The 19,652-nt window shown below is 39.9% G+C and overlaps 1 protein-coding gene across 9 annotated transcripts in view; it reads right to left on the reverse strand.

Moving 5' to 3' along the window:
• Parp8 (poly (ADP-ribose) polymerase family, member 8) overlaps window positions 1-19,652 on the reverse strand; it is a 172,395-nt gene that overhangs the window by 68,736 nt on the left and 84,007 nt on the right. For all 9 annotated transcript variants that reach the window (NM_001427069.1, XM_087618213.1, XM_087618246.1 and 6 more), the window contains 5 exon segments: window positions 2,882-2,976; window positions 5,551-5,628; window positions 7,321-7,391; window positions 8,035-8,124; window positions 17,286-17,323. In NM_001427069.1, coding sequence (NP_001413998.1) covers window positions 2,882-2,976; window positions 5,551-5,628; window positions 7,321-7,391; window positions 8,035-8,124; window positions 17,286-17,323 — 372 coding nt within the window.

Consider the following 19,652-nt stretch of genomic DNA (forward strand, 5'->3'; position numbering starts at 1 on the left):
ACTGCAAAGTCATCCCCAACGCTTAAACACACAGGTCCATGCGGCCACTACCTTGTTTTTGATGGAGGGACAGATTGAGCTTCCATTATCAATTTTAGTAATAAATCTCTTATGAATTTCTTTTTCTATATCTGTGTTTGCCTACATTTAAAAGGGATTTGCTTCAACCTGTCCAATCAGTTATTTCTATCTCTTATAAGGAGCTCAGATGTGGTTAGCTGCCTTTCTCATTAGGTGTCACATTAAAAAAGGAAAAAAGAAAGACACCAAATAGCCTATCGTGCATATTAAGGTACTTTTGCTTTTCAAACTCCATTAAGTTCTTATGCATCTCAATTAAGCTAAAGAACTGCTAATTAGAACAGTCTGCTTTCAATAGACTTAGAACTCTGCAAGGAGGAGTACAATGCCTTCCGCCTAAATAACCATTTCTCAGTATGTCTAAGGATTGGAATAGGCTATAAATTCATTTTATTTACTTAAAGTAAACTGAACAAGTTTTGCTGTTGTTTGCTTCATATCATGAGACCTAAAGAGGTTACTTATTCTGCAATCATCCTTTGTAACTAGAAAAAAAAATATCGAGACAAGGCAAGAACATGGTTTGTACTGAGATTTAAGTGAGATCAAAACTGTTATAAGAAAAATAGACCAGGAGAAAAAATTCAAGTCATTGTTGACTTTTAGGTATTTCATTTGGTTGGAACTCCAAGCACTTATAGAGTTATAACACATCATACTTGTCAATAACATTGTTACTGACAGAAAATATAAATGAATCACCAGACAGGCCAGACAAATACTGGGTGAAGACACAAACATTTCACAGTCATATGACAGCTCAGGAAATGTGGAAATGTGTTCTAGAAAAGTCTTAACTAAAAATGCATCTACTAAAGCAATTTTCTAAGCAACAACATATGTTTTTTTAAAAGATGTATTTATTATATTTATATGAGTACACCACTATAGCTGTCTTCAGACACATCAGAAGAGGGCACTGGATCCCATTACAGATGGTTGTGAGCCACCATGTGGTTGCTGGGAATTGAACTCAGGACCTCTGGAAGAAGCAGTCAGTGCTCTTAACCACTGAGCCATCTCCCCAGCCCCACATTATATGTTTTGAGAGGAAGATGGGAAGCTGAATTCTGGTTGAATCATATTCTTACTTCAGCCTTCTACTATCAATATTATTGTACATAAAATCAAAGTTTTAAGTTTTCAAGAAAAGTTCCACTATCATAGGAAAAAAAAAGAAGCCATGGTTTTGGATAATTTACTGGTGGCTCCTACACTACCCACGTGGATTTACTCTGGAAGACTGAACGTTCACAGCGCTTATGCTGGACCATACTATAGCTCAACTCTGGGGTGATCAGAACTATCTGGCTAAGATTTTAAAGTCTGTAAAAATTTCATTTACCAAAGATAATCGCACAATTGTATGTGTATGATGGATCTCCAAAAGCAAGAGAGATGTTTGGAAACACGGTCCTCAGTTATTTAGGCCAGAGGAGGCACTGATCAGTTATTTCTCAAATCTAAATGAAGAACATGACCACTGTAATTTAACGCTGTGTGGAGTTACCAAGTCAAAATACTTGTTCACCTTCTCAATATACAGGTGTGTCCACTAGAGAGGTCGAGTGATAACTAGACCATGTGTCCTTTTGTCCCTTTTCAGATGATGCCACTACCAACTGTCAAGAATCCACCATGAATCCTCTATTTTGTATAGCATCCCCATACCATGTTAAGTTCCAGGATCATGAGTCAAAAAGCCAACCAAATCAAGATACAACAAATAAACAAAAGGCAGTGCAAATCTCTCTAGTCAGTAGATTATTAATAAAACAACAGAAATAATATACTCAACAGCCAAATGCTGGGTGCCCAGAATACAGACTAAACCATCCGTGCAGAGATCTGAGGAGGGCTCAGGGAGCTGGCATTCATAGTGGGGTGTGAAGGCAGTGATCCCTGACAAGACAGTAACTTGTACAAGTGCTTTGAGTCCTGGGGAAACCTGGCCCGGCAGGGGAATTTGGTAGTTAGGGCTGGAATTGAGGTGTTTAGGGGTATGCCTCAACCAAAGGGCAATTTCTGCAAGTGACCTGAGCTCTGAAGCAATGGAGTCCAGCTGGCAGTTGGTAGTTAGGGCTTGAATTGAAGTCAGGAAAAAAGCCTAGAATTCCACAGAGACTTAGAAACTACACTGTATGTATGCAAAGATACAAAGAGCGAGACTCTAAAAGAAGCCGGCTTGACTTGTAGATGCCAGTGTAAGGGCACAAATGTTGTCTTACACTGAATAGAAAAAAAAGAGTAAGATGAACTTTTTATAGCCAGAGTATAGCTAATTACAGACTAAAACACACTGTCATTCAAACTATCATGTATTATGTCATGCATTCACCACATGATTTGGGTACCAGTATTTCTGCATTATTTACTTTCACAGTTTGCATCAATGTGGCACAGATGAAAGAACTATCTATTGTGGTAAATAATAAAGACACACACACACACACACACACACACACACACACGGCCTTGCTACTTGCTACATAGCCCTGAATCAACTCAGACTGGCATTCCTCCTGGTTCAGCTTTCCAAGTGCTGAAATCACAAGTGTATGTCCATAGCTTCTAGAGACTGCTCCTTTTGCAAACTAACACTCAAAATAATTATTTCTTTAATGCATCTAATTTTACTTTAATATGTAAAGAAAAGCCATAAAGCTGTCCTTTGGCACCATGAGAGGCACAATGGAATTCCTCAAACATTTCTAAACATAATCACTGTAAAGAATTTTTTAATTTACTCTAATAGAAAGCCCTAATGACAAATGCAAGGTAAAGTACGGAAGCCATTTACCTGAGAGAAACTGCATGTGGTCCATAGAGCTCTCTCACTGCAGACAGATCAGCTTCTAGCTGAGGGTGCTTGTGCAGCTCCCCGTCATAGTTCACCTGCCAGGAAGGACAGTTCAGAACTAAGTGAAAAGAGTCAAAGGAACCAAGAGGCAAAAAAAAAAGAGCTGTGCAAAAGTTCATTACAGGTGGACCAACAGCACCTTCGAAAAGTTCTATTCACACATGGCGAGGATAGCTCATTGTTTTAAAATTAACATTAGACCTTTTAACATTAACCTTTTTACTTCAACAAGATTCTCCACAAGATTCTCACTACAATTAGTCTTTTTAATCATTGATTTATTTATACATGCATATAGGTATTTTGTTCATGTAAGTATCTATTGAGAATGTCATGCTTCTCAGTTGTCCGTATGTATATAGAATTAGAACTATTGATCCTCCCATTAACGTAGATTGTTAGTATGTAGATTTCAGTAGGAATGCCAATTTTTTATTCTTTATCTATTCACAATGTTCCTGGTCCTTCTGTACAAGCCATGAGCCACATCAGTATTTCCCTCCCCTTTGGTTCTGCTATGCAAGCAGAAGATCAACAGACATATCTTTGATCCCAACTCCAGAAGAGTAAGGTGGATGAGAATAAATCCAGAATCCAAAAGTTGGTGAACCACAAGGCTGACTCTCTCACAGCACCCAAGAGGTGAATCATTAAATTGAAAAGTCTACTGGGATATCTTTTTTAATCTGTGTCTGCTATCTACCTGTCTTCAATCTAGTCTTTTGTCTCTTACTGTCATGCTCAAATAGGAAAGAAATCTTAAAGAGTACCATGGCACTAAAAGAGCCATGGCATACTTGAGTACCACACGACTGACACTGGTTTTCTTCTGTTCGTTTCTCTTATTCTGAGCTATTTACTGTGCTCTGAAGTGATCCTTCATATGACATTCATTTCTATTCAGTGTGACTTATGACTACTGTTCCAATTTGCATCAGGTAAATCAAGCGTATGTCTGCATGATGGAATACTCCAGCACATTATGCCTTCCAATAGCAAAGAAGAAGAGACCAAGAGACCGGGTTCTTTCTTTGTACTTATGCTACACAGTCACATCCTAGAAGATAGCCTTTTCTACTTCCAATGATCTTAGTGATCTACATTTCATTTTTAAAAGTGATTATCTGCAGAAATGCAAATGCTTAAAGGGAATGAATGACCGGCAGATATCCTGGAAACAATCTAGACTGAAGGAACGCACCAAATTCCCCTCTGGAAGAATGAATAGTGCAAGGAAAAAATCAGATTTGGAAAGCCTCTTTTACATACTGGTAATGTTATGGTTTGTATTTGCTTAGCCCAGGAAGTGACACTATTAGAATGTGTGGCCGTGTTGCTGTAGGTATGTCCCTGTGTGAGTGGGCTTTAAGACCTTCATCCTAGTTGCCTGGAAGCCAGTCTTCCACTAGCAGCCTTTAGATGAAGCTGTCTGAACCTGCAAGCCAGCCCCAAATAAATATTGTCCTGATAAGACTAGCTTTGGTCATGGTGTCTGTTCACAGCAGTAAAACCCTAACTAAGACAGGTAACATTTGTCATGTGTTGGGAGTGACAGTATTAGACAACTGCCCAACATCTAGAAAGTTACTCCATAGAGGGAAACCTACTTAACCATGCCCATGTTTCTACTGCCTTGTGTATGTCTGATTTAGCAAGCACTGATTTTTTTATTCTGTCACATTAATTCTCTTCCATACTAACTATCTTTAAAGGCCTATTTTATCATATTATCCTTCCCGCACAGACACAAACTACAAAGGCATTTGATCAAGGAGGTCACAGAAACCTAGCAATGTATTAAATGGTTGTATCTTAAAATAACATGCCTGGTTTTAAATTTTAGCATTATTCTGAAAGAGTCATGAGAGTTACATATCTCCTACATAATACATATGTAGGCATGCTATATATGCAGATTTAAAAATCTTCTTCATATATCTTTACCAAGAAACAAGTATTTCTCAAGAAAATTATTGCCCATCAGAATTTGTAAATATCAATCATCTTTGATTTACAACTAACAATCTATGCTTTTCTTAGAAATAACAACATGTAAAAATATTTCTTACAAAGTCTATGAGGAAGACAAAGTGTCCTTGTTTTCACTCCATGGAATCTAGGTATGTGTGGGGTGCTGAAAGTCACTAAGAGAGGGAAGGAAGGTGGCCTTGCCAGAGTGAATGAAGAGAAACAGGGAGGATCAACAGAGTTCTCACACTTTGATGAAAGAGAAGGGTGGAGGGGACTGGAGAAAGGAAGACCATAAAGAGGGGGAAAGGGTGAGTAAGAACAGAGTAGAATGCCTATGTGTAAGAATGTCTGAGTGAAACCCATCTCCTTGCATGCTAACCCAAATTCAATAATAAACAATGTGAACAGTCAAATAATAATCCTAGCCAAACCCCCACACCTCCGTAACTAATTAATAGACTAATTCCAGTAGCTGAATCCAGTGCAAAGATCTACAATATAAGTCTGAATGGAAACTGTGTGGAAAGTGAAAAACCAACGACTGATGTTTTCTACTTGTGTATTGAGGCCTGCACCACTTCTGGGCTCCCTCCTTCCCCAGGACAAACATGGCTGCATTGGGAGGTAGGGCCGCTTACCTGTCCTCCATAATAAAACTCTTCAGAGTCGTTGTCACCCTCCGAGTCTTCTTCCACTGTACTATTCTGCCTTGACTCCTTCAAATGACAAAGACAAACCAGAAAGCAGCCATAACAAACAGGTTTGGGCAGAATGAGAGGGTTTCATACAGAACACACTGTTGGTGCAGCGTAACTTCAAAAATGAAGAAAAGGAGCAACAGAGGTAACACTGCAGACGCACTTGGTTCATTTAGAGACGTCTACTGACAATAAACCTTCCTTGAAGATCCAGATGCTAATACGTGCAGTTTCCCTACAGGTACACTGCAAACTGTGTATGATCAGTCATGCTTGCAGCTCTTCTCTGATACAATCTTTGACAGGCTCGCACTAATTCAGTTCTTATTTAAAAGTTCATCTGCACTATCTATCCAAGATGGCGTTCGCTTCCATTGCCAACACAAAGCAACAGTATGAAAGAGGAAGCTTGGAATGCAATGGTAAAAAAAATCAAATTATGTAACTAAATATGAATCATAATACAAAGAGAACTTTCAGTATACATGAATGATTTGCTTAGAAATTCAAATTTTGAAATGTTTAATTTAATATGCTTTTAATTTGATGTCTGAGTTTTTAATTAACTGAGCCAAACATCTGTCATATATCTCAAGAACAATTAAAATTCACACTAGTATTGCTATGCCTGTCATGATTAGCAATTTTTTTAATATAGGAGGAGAAGAACAAGGGGGAGGGACAAGGACAGGAAGAAGAAAGAGAGAGAAAGAAAGAAAATGGAGGGAGAGGAGGAGGAAGAAGAAAAGGAGAAGGAAGAGGAAAAAGGTCAGAACTCCATCATCCGTGTTGCTAATCATGCCCAAATTTCAGGTTTTTAATGAAATGAAGCAGGACTCTGGATCAAATGAAATTCTAACAGGTTTGGGTCATCGACAGCTTTATTAAAGCGGTAGTTTTCACAGTGGACAATGAAGGGAAACTCCAGTGAAGGGTAGGACAAGCGAGAACCCAAGCAAGCGTAACTTTCAACTGAGAAACTGTCGTCTCATTTTGCTCGTGCTTTCTCTGCCCTGACAGCCACTCATAGATCACAGATGGCCTTGCTGGACACCAATAAAAAAAAAATTAAAGCAAGGATATGAAACAAATTTGTTTTAAGTTTTTAAAAACAGATAAAAACCACTAGAATATAACTCTATTCCTGTGACTTTGTTATTTTGGCTTTAAAAAAACCCATACATGTCATCAAAACTGTATACAGTAAGGTATGCTTTTTATGTTAGTTTTTAACTTTTCAATTTTTATTGGATATTTTATTTATTCACATTCCAAATGTTATCCCCTTTTCAAGTTTTTGCTCTGCAAGCTCCCTATCCCATCCCCTTCCCCTTGCTTCTATGACGGTGCTCCCCACCAACCACCCACTCCTGCCTCCCCACCCTGGCATTCCCCTACACTGGGGCATCGAGCCTTCACAGGACCAAGGGCCTTCCCTCACATTGATGAAGAAGGCATATGGGTGTTTTTCTGTCAGCTATACTGCTATATGTGAAGAATAAATTACATGGCATGTATATTTCATTTATTTAGGTTCCTTTCTATTAATTTAGCAGACACATCTTCCTTAGGTTAATCTTAACACCAAACAGAATGCCGTGGGTCTGTGTTTCATTCACCATACACACATCGAAATATACTAAATACAATACCTGGTAAGTTTTAAATGCTATCAAAATAAAAGGGACGAATGAAATGTCATTTACATACCTCCCCATTTTCCTTTTGTAATTTAGATCTTATGGACAAACAGCAGTTAATATCATTTGTTTTTCTTAATTCTGCAAGAAAGAATTTTTTTCATTACTTTGGATCTTAGAGTATTATTTGCTAAAACTTCATGAGTTCCTAGACAAAAATGTTCCAGGCTTTTCTCCCCCTTTTGTGAAGGAAGAGGTACTTTGAAGATGGATCACACAGGAGCTTCTGGTTTCTCATTGTGCATAAAAACGTTAACCAATTAAAGAGCAAGTACAGAGATGTCCCTCAGGTCCTACAACTCACTTCAAGGTAGTTTGACTGCCCTAGGTTTCCTGTATTCCAGGGGATCTCAACTGACCCCCCCAACACCCAAAAGTGTTTTGTTGCTACATCACAGCTGTAATTTTGTAAATATCTGATATCTGACCGCTGTGAAAGGGTCGTTTGAACCACCCAAAGGGGTCACGACCCACAGGTTGCGAACAGCTGCTGGGTTCAGTCTGTCTAGCAGTGTCCTTGTGGATGGAAATACTTTCAGGAGTAATACTGACATGATACATTTAAACATTATTGAAAAGCTAATATACTTGAGATATAAAAATTATACATATGAATTTCCGAGAGGAAAATATATGTATTTGCCTCATTGAAAACAAAAAGCACCTGAGCAACAACAGTTTACAAACTTGAGCTAAGATGAGAAAACTATAGCGTTAGTGTTACCTGTTGCAATTCTATGGAAAATGACAGGAATCGGGTCCGTGGTGACTAGGACATCCTCATCATTTTCTGAACTTGACACATATGTATTGTCTGCAAAGAAATATGAGGAAAGACACAGAATAATTAGTGCATATCCTCTACAAAAGAAACAGAATTATATCTCCATCACTTTAATCCAGTTCTCATTAGGGGCATACTGCTGTTCTCCAAGGAAAGGGAACCATAGGCTGTCCTTGGTGTAAATTACGCATAAAATTATGGCCTTTTCAAAGGTGCCCATAGCATCTCACAAATGTAGACATCTTAGATAGAAATATTCAAAAATCATGCTTTCCTTCTGTTAGGGGGAAGGGTTTGAGACAGAGACTCCCTATGAAGCCCTTAGAGTTGGCCTCCTCCTGCCTGTTTCTTAGGGCTCTACTAGGCCTGGCTCCTCAGACATTTCTAACATAGCCTGGGGGAGCTGATAATTGGCATATCGCTGTTTGGTTCATCTCACAGGACAATAGTCTGCTCAACATCAATGTCTATTTCAAAAGGCAAGGAACACAACTGAGGAGATAATTAAGGATATTTGGTGTTTTGTTGTTTTCTTCTCTTAACTCAAAACCAAACCCAATGGCCACACACTTGCAATCCCAACACTTGAGTCCGACCGGCATAGGAGGGTCATTAAGTTTGAGGCCAGCCTTCTTTACACAGTTTACCGGTTAGATTTGTCAACTTTAGACATATTAGAGTTACACAGGACGAGAGGAGAATTGGTTCTTTCAAGATTCGTCTGTGGATGCGTCTGAGAATGTGGGCATTCTCTTGATTTATTGCAAGGGGAGGGTGTGTCACTCAGCCCAGTGTGGGCTGTGCTAACACTGGGCAGGTAGTTCCGTGTTATATAAGAAAGCAAACTGAGAAAGCCATAGGAGCAACGCAGTAATCAGCACCCTTTCACAATTCCTGCCTCTGCTCCTGCTCGAGTTTCTGCCCTGACTTCCCTCAGTGCCAGACTGTAATCGTGACATGTAAGCCAAATAAACCTTTTCTTCCCTGAGCTGCTTTTGGTCATGTTGTTTACCACAACAGTAGAAAGAAATCCAGGACATATGGGGAGACCCTGTCAGAAACAAAAACCAAAAATATCAGCAAGGAAAGGAGACAGAGAAAGGGATGGGTGGAAACTCTAGGTAGCAATTTGCTGAAATTGCAAGTCTCCATATTGCTGCTAGGTAAGCTGCCATTAAGGCTCACTGTGAGCCTCCGTGCAGAAGGTTTTCCACGGAGATCTCTGTTCCAGCTAGGTTGGCGGGTCCAGGAGAAAGGAGGAAAACTCGGCCAGAGCAGGTGTTGTTCTGCCTCTGTTTCAGGTCAGGCTTAGCCAACAGGGGACTGACTAGCTGACAAGGGGTAAAGAGGGCTTCTGGTGGCAAATTTGGGACAGCAGATCTCTTCCCCAAGAGGTGGTGTTACAGCTCTTATGACAGAAGCTCTCAGAGGACGGAGTGATCCTTGCACAACTTTAATTCTGAACACGACCCTTAAATACAGTTTTTTGGCTGGGTCACCTCATCTACATATTCGGGGGTGTGGTCCTGTCTCTACAACTGATCTGTCCTGAGCCTATGTGACCTATGGTCATGTCCTCACCTGTGGAGGAGGGGCTTGGGGCATTGTTCTAAGTGACTTGGTCTGTCTCAAACTCTCTACAGGAGATTGGGGGGGGTGCAGCTAGTGAGACCCTGACCTGGGAGGCTAGGAATGTGCCTGCCATCCCTTTTAGGATTCCTGTCTCGACCAGGAATCAGGATACCTTTCACCACTTGCAGCCCCACAGCTCACAAGAATTATTCTCCTGTAAATCAATTTTCTCTAAATGTACCATACACTGAACATTAAATTATACTTTAAATCCTTATTCACTATGCTATGTTTGCCTCTGGAACAAAAATCTATAAATGGACCTATTTCTCTAGTAAATACAAATATTTATCTATGGTAAAGTAATGTTATAATAATACAATACCCAGAGGTTCATCTATCTTTGTCATTAATGATTGAAGGGCAACTATAAGCCTGCTAGCTCATTAACAACTGTCCCATAATACAGACTTTCAAGATGGCTAAGGGTAGAAGAGATTTTGCTACCAAGTCTGATGGCCTGGGTTTAATGCCCAGGACTCGCATGTTGGAAGCAGAGAACTGACTTCTAAAAGTTGTCCTCTGACCTTCTAATACATGCATAGCGTGTGTGCGTGGGCACACACACACACACACATAGACACATTGCATACACACAAGCACACACACGGACTGGACTAGCTATAGATAGATAGATAGATAGATAGATAGATAGATAGATAGATAGATAGATAGATACATACATACATACATACATACATACATACATACATAGATACATACATACATAGATACATAGATACATAGATACATAGATAGATACATAGATAGATACATAGATAGATACATAGATAGATACATAGATAGATACATAGATAGATACATAGATAGGTACATAGATAGGTACATAGATAGGTACATAGATAGGTACATAGATAGATACATAGATACAAAGATAGGAATATATATATATATACACATATGTAAGTATACATGTATGTATGTGCCCATGTATAGGCTGGGTATGAGGGCATCTTAACATCAGCACTCAGAAAGCAGAGGCAGGAAGATCTCCATGAGTTTAAGGCCAGCCTGGGACTAGACTGTGAATTCTCAGGTAGCCAGGACTACACAATAAGACACAGCCTCAAAACACAAACCAAAAGTTAAAATAAGAGTAAAATAATCTGAATGCAAATTTCTTATAACACAAACACTGCTAACTTACTAAAAATAAAACACCCTCAACAAATAGAAACATGGACCATTTTCTGTTCAGATAACTGAAATGATCTATCTTTTAAAAAACCTATTGAGACAGGTTATAATAATATTGTGTCAGAACAGTGAGAATCTGACTTTTAATTGATAGACTTGCTACCTGTCTCCTTCAAGTGTGATATATATATCTCAATCACAACAGAAAACTCTCCATGAAAAAGAGGTTTTATTAAGTTATCATGAGGGGAGATGGGGTGGTACAGACCAAGTGGCAACAAGACAAGTCTGCCACACCCCTCTGATTAGCCTTAACATCAAGCTGGGTATAATGGCTATCTCTGGTTGTCAACTTGACTATATCTGGAATGAACTACAATCCAGAATTGGAGGGCTCACCTGTGATCCAGTTCTTGAGGCTGAAAGGTACAAGTTTCTGACCTGGATCGTGAAAGGGAAATCTTGAGGCATAGTGGCCATGAAAAGCTTAGGCCCAGGCAAGGTAGTATATGCCTTTAATCCCAAGAGACTGGGGCAAGGTGATCTCTGAGTTCAAGGTCAGCCTGGGACAAAGAAAGTCCCAGATCCAGGCACCTTTAATCTGGGCCACAACTTCTGCTGGAAACCTATACAAGGACATTGGAAGAAGGAAGATTCATTCTTTGACTGCTTGCAATTACTTGCCCGCACTTATGGGGGAACCTGCCTCTTTAGGAATCCAGCTTATACAGAAGAGCAGCTGAAACACCCAGCCTTGTGGGATAGAGCAAGTACTAGATTCTTGGACATCCCGTTCACAGCTGCCCATTGCTGGGTTAGTTAGACTACAGACTGCAAGTCATCACAATAAATTCCGTCAATATAGACAGACATTTGCTAAGTTCTGTGACTCTGGAGAACCCTGTCCGATACACTGGGTGTGCTTAATTCTGAGATAACATAAGGGACAGTGTGACATGCTCATGTTTACTAAGTAGCATCACATCACAAACCAAGGAGCAGAATGTGTGAATTCACCTGAATTTCACATCAAGACACCGGCCAGTTAGCTGGACTCTCCTCTGTGAGGCGCTTCACGCATTCACATTAGTGGTTAAAATAAGGGGGGGGGGGTGCAGGTGAGCTCTCTATTTTCTTCTTTTTCATTTTCTTCTTCCTCCTCTTCATCTTCCTCCTCTTTTACTTCCTCAGTGTTGTGGTATTTTTGTTTTTCTTTTCTTTTTTTTTGGTATTTAGACATGCAGACATAGTGTTTCTGGACAGTGTATGACATTAATGATACCTTCATACCTCAGATTCCCTTACTCTCCTCCCCCCCGGGATGGTAGGTAAAGGCTAGTATGGCTACCTTCAGAGCCAGATATTTCTTTTTTCTTAAATTTAGTCATTCTTACTGATGGGAAGCTATGTGCTACTTAATGAAACTAATTCTGTCTTCCCTATACACAGGGAACTGACTGCCTCCTTAGTCACTACTACTCTGCTCGGATTCTTCAGGATCCTGAAAGGCCTCATCTGTCCATTTCTTCTGGACTATTGAGCTGCCCAGCCCATTTCCTGGCATGTCCACTGAAATGCAATGTGCATTCTCCTGCACCATGGAGTTTTATTCTACATGGAAAAGATGTGGAAGCAACCTAGGCATCCATCAACAGATGCACAGGTGAGGGAACGGTGCTAAATACACATAAAGCAGTGCTCTACTCAGCCATTTGAAAACAGAAGAAAAGAAAGAATTCTGCAGTGAAGTGAGTAAGCCTGGAGCTCAGGTAAGTGAAAGAAGACAAAAGCCAACAAATTACTGCTGCTCTTTTGCTCATGAAATCAAAAGAAATTGAAGTAAATGAAGCTGAGAGTCGTGTTGGAATGGGGGTTGCCAGGAGCCGTGGATAGGGAAGTGGAAAAGTGTTGGTCAGAGAGTACAAATGTGAAGGTGTAAGGAGAAGAAGTTCCAGGAACCTAACACACAGCTTGGAAGAGAACGATATGTTAGCTGCTTTAATCACAGTAATCAATTTAAACACTGTGTGTGCTTGTGAGTGTGTGTGAGTAATCATTCATACATATATATATATAATATATATAATATATATACATACATATATACATATACATATATACATACATATATACATATACATATATACACACACATACACATATATTTGTTCACTAACAAATTTATGTTTGACATAAGCTTTTTAAAAATATAGATACTGAAGTCAACTAACTACACATTCCTTTTAACCTAAGGCATAATCTTAGCTCTGTAACTGGAAAGTATGTTGATAAGCATAGTGCTATTTGTATGAATTGATCCATCTTCGCTATTGTTTGAATAACTACTTCCCTAAAGTAGTTCAAATGGGTGACAGCAGCACATTTGCTTAGAGATGGGGAAGTCGGAAATAAGTAGGGCTAGGGAATGCATTTAAGATGACAGAATCCCTCAGACAGAACAATGAAGGACACTGCATCTTGAATTTCCTCACTGGATTCTTCCGATGAGTGTTGCAATTGGCTTTCGTTTTCCTCATGGGGTTAAGCTTTGTCTTGTTTTCCTCCTTCATCCGCTGGAGACAGGTTCTTAAGTTTGTTTTGCATGGGTGTAAAGAGCGTTCTTAAGCTATTAACCATGTGAGCATTTCCGTTTCTCATCCACGGAGCACCACCATCGTTACCCTGGCTTCCCAATGGAATGGGAAGGGATGGAAAAGTACAGATAGAGAAAAGCAAGTCTCACAGGTTTTACTCACTTTCAAGTACAGGGTCATTTAAGTCAAGTCATTCCATTCATGGTTGCTATGAAACTTAAGAGAAAGGGTGATTTACTGATAAATATTAGTTATACTGATTTTGTCTTATAATCTGGATATCTTCCCTGAATTGTCTCTACAATGTTGCCATCTTTTGTCATATATGTTTCAGGCCAACCAATTATCATTCCCATAGAAGACAAGGAAATGAAAACTAAAGGCAATTAATTCTCTTAAATTAATTAATGTAAATTAATTAATTGATTACATGATTATTACAGGGTGAAGCTTGGATTTTTCTGTTTTAAGAAGTCAATACTTTGTCACTGGATTATGTTTTAAATATGAAAACCATGATCACTGGAAAACTACAGCATCTTACAAGGGATAAACACTTGGTAACTGTAGAAACCATTACATGTTAAAGCCTCTGCATTGACAGTGCTAGCATTCCAAGTCCCACAGAAGTTACACAGGACGTTTGAGGCTCTGGAACCATGGGGACAAAGGATCTGGAAAATACCACTTCATTCCTCTAGACCCAACAGAGAAGAGATGGGAAAATCCAGTCACCACAGTAGTAGCTAAGCCTAACTAGAGAAAGTGTGAGCACTATAAGGAGAAGTTTCGTCTGAGCAGAGCCAACTTGTGACTTGCAGTGCACACACCATTTTCAAATCCATCACCACAAACATCTTCTTAAGAAGACTCATTGAAGCCAGAAGGTTGCCTGGTGGTTTCACTTCATTTTAAAGAGTGACCTTGTATCTACGCCATTACACGTGCTCGATTCCATGAAAGACTGACTCTAAATCTTCATTTCATAGACACAGGCTATGAAATGAGTGTTCGGTGATGGCGTGAGTGGGCGGAACAAGCTGTAAGCTGACAACTGTCCCTAGGGACTTCAGTGGCTGTGGCATACAGCTCCTGACAGAGGGGGACCAGGAGGATAAAGGGGAACTGTGCCAACAAGATTAGGTGGTCAGCTAACACTTGAGCCAACCCATCTTCAAAAGGCAGTTAAAGAAGCCCAGAGGCACTACCAGATGGCATTAGTGAAGGCAGTGCCTAGAGTATTGAATTTATTAATTCAGACTAAAACAGTAAATGAAGCAATTTGCTTAAAAGAATTTTAAATACAGGGAAGGGTCACACAAACCAAGCCAAAGCATGGGAAAAGAAGAACAAATATAAGGAACACAACTGGGAACTGAGAGAGAACCAGATACAGAGATACGGATGACTGTTCTTTACAATAATAGGCCAAATGGTATAAAATATTTTTTCTTAAAAAATGCAAGGCAGATATTTCAATAACATAGGAACTTTTCAAAAAGACATTCAGGAGAAAAACTTCAGAGATGAAATTAATCAATAAGCATGGTAATGCCCTACCACATCTATAAAGACAGGCGTGGGCAGGCTTTCTTGCTGGCCCTGTGAATGATCTGAGCCAGGAGGTTCCATTAGCATCCGACTGCCCATAACACCAAGTACAAGCAAAGCACACACAGCTCCAACAGGTAACAACAAGATGCTGAGTGGCGTAACCTTATTATTTAAAGGAGGGAACGAGCTATCCCTCAGCGGAGGCCAAGTAGAGATTCAGTACATTCAGGAGTCATTAATGTTCTGGAACACAGTTAAGAAAGAAACGATGCTTTGTTTTGACAAGTGGAAACATGTTACTTTTGTTACAAAGCTGCCAAATCTTCTATTATTAAGATTTATTCCAGAAATTCAACGAAGGTTGTGGGGATGAAGGGAAGGAATTGATGGTTATTATAAAGGAAAAACAAACATAATTTCATATAATAACGTCAGTCTGAAAAAGTGAAACCTATTAACTAACTAATATCCATTAGATCTGTATTCAAATTTAATAAGACGACAAATACTGTCACATTGATGCTCACTCTAGAGCCTCTGAAAAGCACTGATCTCCAGAAGCAACAATTACCAGAGTTGAGGTGAGGATAGTTTATGACCCAGTCCCACGTCCCTACACAGCACGGCTTGGCTTCTTCAGCACATACCCTTTAAGTGTGAGTGTCATAATTAGCATTTTTCCCATCATCCATAATGACATTCGGTATTAGATCGAATTGAAACTAGCACTTAGTACCTTATTTGTGTGTGTTGTACCTGATGTACTCAACATGTCAGCCATTTCAGACCTCAGCCTCAGCACTTAAAGCAGAATACCCACTTCTCCCACTAGCAAACTGAGACCTGCTCGAATTGAGATCAGACATGTATCGAAACTCTGATGCCTTGTGGAAATGAAATTATTTTGGAAACTTACTACAAATTTGCTCCAAGGTGAGACTTTGATAAAAAGAAGAATACAAATTATAAAATCCAATGTTTTATTTAGAAATTTCTAATATTAGTGGCTGGGGAGCTTGCTTGATGGTGAAGGGCCTGAGTTCAATTCCCAGAACCCACATGGCGGCTCACAACTGTCTGTGACTCTAGTCCCAGGGACTACAACCCCCTCTTATGGCCTCCACAGGCACTGCAAACACAGATGCACAAACACACATGCAGGCAAAATGCCAAGTGCATAAGAAAATTAATTCCTCTCAACTGATAGGCACGTAGCCCAGTGGGCGAGCATTCCTCTAGCATGCACAAGACTGTGTTCAATCCCCAAGATTACAACGAGAAATAAAATAAAAATAAAATTTAAGGGTCTGGAGAAATGACCCAATTGTTAAGAACACTGGTTGTTCTTCTACCGAACTTTGACTCAATTCAAAGCGTACAACCACCTGTAACACTAGCTCCAAGTGATCCAACAAAAATTAATACACCTAAAGTAAAATTAATAGATATTTTTAAGTTAAATATATATTATTTAAGTTTTTACACATGACCAAGTTATATTTCCAAGCCTCACTCCAATGACTTGAGAAAAAAAGTAAAAAGAAAAATCGAACAAAGTACCGCCTCTTCACCACCAGAGGGCGCTACACATTGGGGGCCACTTGGTTTACCAGGCTGCATCACTACAAGTGAACCAAAGATTCTCTCAACTGGCCTAGCTGTGCTTCTATATGGGAAACATACCTAGTGGTTATTTCTTTTAAATATTTTCTCTGTGGGTGTACTCATGTGTGTGTGTGCATACCTGTGTGCGTGCCGTTAGTTTATTTATTGAGATAGGCTCTCTCTGGAACCCTGGTTATTCTGCAACTCACTATGTTGGCCAGGCTGGCCTTGAACTTGAAAAGATTCACCTACCCCTGCCTCCTGAATGCTGAGATCAAAGGTGTGCACCGCCACCTGGCCTGTGTGAGTTTGCTTTTAAAAATAAGCAGTATTCATAATTTCTTATAAAGATATTGTCGAACTTTTCTTTAGCAAGTAATTCTTTTCTGTGTTCACTTGCAGTAAGCACTTAATATTTTTTTTTATAAAGGAGGCTATCTTGTGAGTCGGTGATAATGTCTACATCAGGAAATCACATTTGACTTTGGGCCCAGTATTAGACAATCACAAAATCAACAGGATTCTTCTTCTGTCTTTATGCCTCCTCTGCCAATGATTCATGGTCCCCATGCACGTACACATATTCCAAATCTCCAGAACAACAACATGGTCAGAAGTGCTTAATAAAAACTCGAAGGGAAAGCATACCTGGATAGTCTTCTGAAACGTGTACTGAGTAGGATACACTGTAAAGACAGGGAAAAGACAGAGGCTTAGGTTACTGTGGAAAGAGTCATGCTTTAACACAAGAAAATCCAACCCCTTGCTGCCCATCTGTTTACACAAATTCAAGGGTAAGCACACTGCCCACACAGAAGGCTGACTGAAAGGGGAGACAGGAAGCAGGCAGATGTGGATTTGCCAGGAGGTCTCCCCAAACCTTCCTGAAACAGTCATTACTCTCCGGGTGTTACCTTCCCCTCAGTATACACAGGTCTTTTCATCTCAGTAATACACAAATGCTCCTCACAATGGGCAATTGGTTCTGATATCCCCGTGTCTTCCTTCCATACCAGAGAGTGTGTTCTGTAGTTAGCACCGCATTCGAGAATTTAAATTGCATGTGTGTGTTGCTGAGGGAAGACCTTGGGACCCTGTACACACCAGACACACTGGCACCCAGCTGTGCTCCCAAACCCAACATCTGTTTTTAACACTGCTTCCCCACTAGTATTGTTTAAAAACAAAAATATGCCATTTGACTTAAAATCAACGAGACGATAGATGCATGTCACCAAGTTATTCTTAATTCAGTCTTTCGTACCATTTTAACAAACAAAATGCATATAGTTCTGAGGACTACATGGCTTCAGAAAAAAATTAAAATGTATGTCAACAATTTTGCAACTCCTTTCTCAGGAATCCTTTTGCCTCTACAAACTTATTTCAGATGATGGACATTTAGATAATGTATTTGTTCTTTCTCTGTGGCTATACATAAGAGTACAAATCCTTTGAGATTCAAGCTCCATATTCATTCATATCCGTAGTCAACTGTTTTAGTGCACGATACCCAGAACTCATACGATAGTAGCATTTCAATGGGCTAGTAGAGTAGTACAGAAAAGATATGTTACTGTTCATAAAGGAAATTTTGCCGCTCAATTAGTAATGCCAGTCATGGTAATGTGAAATCATATTTAAGCAGAACAAAGGAGACAACATGGATGACTAATTCACAATATCAAGCAATGAACACGGCACAGGAGAGCCTAATCAGTATGAAGCACAGTCATTTGCTTTTTAACTTGAAATAGGTATGATTCACGTATGGATGCAAGGGATGTACGAAGGTTGATGTATCTTCCACCCAGGATGCTGCTTACATCTTTTAACACATAGAACACCAAAACCGAGAAATAGACACAAAGTGTGTGTGATGTTCTATGTCATTCTGTCGTGCATGTGACACATACAGATTACATAATCAAGCCCCAGAACCATTAATCCCTTCATCTTAATGTCCTAGCTCCACGCAGTTCTCCAGTAGTCTCCAATTCTGCCATCTCCAGTGTGATGTGTGTGTGTGTGTGTGTGTGTGTGTGTGTGTGTTTGAATGTATGCTTTCATGTACACAACTGTAAAGTAAGAATCACAATGATGTTAAGGCGAAATTATTATCTTTAAAAACAATTACTCAAGTAGTGATGTTCAAGTCGGATACAAGGAAAACCCAAATTATCACCCTATTGTAGTAGTAAAATGAGAGCACGGTGGTGGGATGCACGGGGAGGAAATGAGGAGACGGGAGCAAACGGCAGATGCCAGGTCCTAGCCGATACCTCAGCTTTTGAAATCATGGCCCTGAGTCAAGTGCCAAGGAGGTAAAACATCCATGTCACTGGCACTACTCAACCTTGGTAGGAGAAATAAACACTATGACCCAATGTGAGTTCACTCCCCACGGTTCACTTGCTAACTCAGTGGGAATCTACTAGAGAGCAGTAAAGTTCTTGTTGATCTGTCTTCCCTATCTAATGGGGCAGTCCTACATGACAGAGAACCCAGGCACCTGAACCGAGATTACATCCAATTCCAAGTTGAATCCATGTCCCCCACCCTATGATCTCAACTCAATTATTTGACCTCATTTTTACTCGAATCAATGTCTAAATGTCAAAACAACCCTTAGTCCATTCCTCTGTCATTGTCCAGTCTGGGAGTCTGCTATAGACTAGCATAAGCCCGGTTGTTGCTTGGAGACTTACTAGCTAGCTAATATAGAAAAAGTCACTTATAAAAAACTCAACTTCAGTCTCAGTTCAGAGAGCCTGGAGATTTTACGTCTATCCCCCCCAGGTCTTCTGTGATGGCTCGGTGCAAGGTCCCATTATGCCACCAGTCGTTCAGCAGCAGTCACTCAGGAATTTTAGCCCAGCTCCCGTTCTTTCTGGTTGTCTTGTTTCGTTTTGTGGACACATAGTCTCAGGGAACTCAAAGCTAGCCTCAAGATCAGTATGTAGCACAGGGAGACTTTGATATTGACCCTTGTACTGGCCCCCATCTCCAGAATGC

Source organism: Rattus norvegicus, chromosome 2 (assembly GCF_021556685.1).
Source record: "Rattus norvegicus strain SHRSP/BbbUtx chromosome 2, alternate assembly SHRSP_T2T, whole genome shotgun sequence".
Classification (NCBI taxonomy): Eukaryota; Metazoa; Chordata; class Mammalia; order Rodentia; family Muridae; genus Rattus; species Rattus norvegicus.